The 1,238-nt window shown below is 34.4% G+C and overlaps 1 protein-coding gene across 1 annotated transcript in view; it reads left to right on the forward strand.

Moving 5' to 3' along the window:
- The first annotated feature begins 796 nt into the window (after window positions 1-796).
- Window positions 797-1,238, forward strand: part of LOC107576722 (protein ripply1-like) — a 12,775-nt gene continuing 12,333 nt past the window's right edge. Inside the window, exon 1 of the mRNA XM_016262863.1 lies at window positions 797-873. Within this exon, the coding sequence (XP_016118349.1) occupies window positions 797-873 (77 nt within the window). The remainder of the gene's footprint in view (window positions 874-1,238) is intronic.

The raw sequence follows: 1,238 nt of genomic DNA on the forward strand, positions 1-1,238 counted from the left end.
TTTAAATGAACAAGGTGGTAGCGATCGGACAGGTAGGATCTAACAATTCTATTTTAATGTATTTTAAAATGTCATTTTTTCCTGTGATGGCAAAGTTGAATAGTCAGCATCATTACTCCAGTCTTCAGTGTCACATGATCCTTCAGAAATCATTCTCATATGCTGATTTGGTGCTCAAGAAATATTTCTTATTAGTATCAATGTTGAAAGCAGTTGTGCTGCTTCATATTTTTGTGGAAACCCTAATATATTTGTTCCAGGATTCTTCAATTAATAGAAAGCTCAAAAGAACAGCATTTATTTGAATTTGAAATAATTTGTTACATTTTAAATGTCTTTACTGTCAATTTTGATCAATGTAATGCATCCTTTCTGAATAAAAGTATTACTTTATAATATGAATTAAACACAATATGTTACAAAAAAAAATTCTAGCAAATCTTTAAAACGTATTTCTACCAAATTTTCCCTTCCTGTGCTCAATCAGAATAGACCGGTGACCTTTCATTTGAGAACCACAGTTTGCCCCGTTGTATCAGTTAATTGCACTCTATTGCTAAACTAATTCATCAGCATTTATTTTTCCTCATCTAGGCATATTTGCCAGGTCTATTACTCAAGAACAGCCTAATCCCGAAAACTCTGTTGATTGAGTTCTTTAAACTCTATCTCTTTAAGCTCAAATACTGGCCAAAAAAAAAACACTTTCATGTGTAACAGAAAAATTGTAGAAACAAAGGGTGCTGGAATCTGAGGTCAGCGTTCCGGTCAAGAGTATGTAGGTGCTGATGTGGGAATGGTCACCCTGGCTCCGTGTCTTGACCTGGGCATGTGTGTCCGAGCAGAAAGTGAGCAGAATGGCTGTGATCTAGTGTGAGGGCTGGTGTCACCTCAACACCTCCTTAGATAAGATGAGAGGTGTGAGAAGTGCATGAGTGAACAGGGTCACTAGACGGTCGTTGCTTAAAGCAATGTCGGTCTGTTAACCATTTACACAGTGACAGAAATCATAAATATTAATACCATCTCCATATCACACTTAAGCTTCAAAGATCAATAAGTTTACCTTGCTCTACACCATATATCCCACATGGCAAAAAATATATATTTTTGTGGCCAAAATATATGATAAATATATGTTGCAAACAGTGACACTCAATGAAATATATTTTTGAAATAGAAATATGTAGTTTCAACCTTAATTTACCAAAATATATTTTGAAATGTATTTAAAAAAA

The sequence above is a fragment of the Sinocyclocheilus grahami genome, unplaced genomic scaffold, assembly GCF_001515645.1.
Source record: "Sinocyclocheilus grahami isolate Dianchi unplaced genomic scaffold, SAMN03320097.WGS_v1.1 scaffold4227.1, whole genome shotgun sequence".
NCBI classification, from domain to species: Eukaryota; Metazoa; Chordata; class Actinopteri; order Cypriniformes; family Cyprinidae; genus Sinocyclocheilus; species Sinocyclocheilus grahami.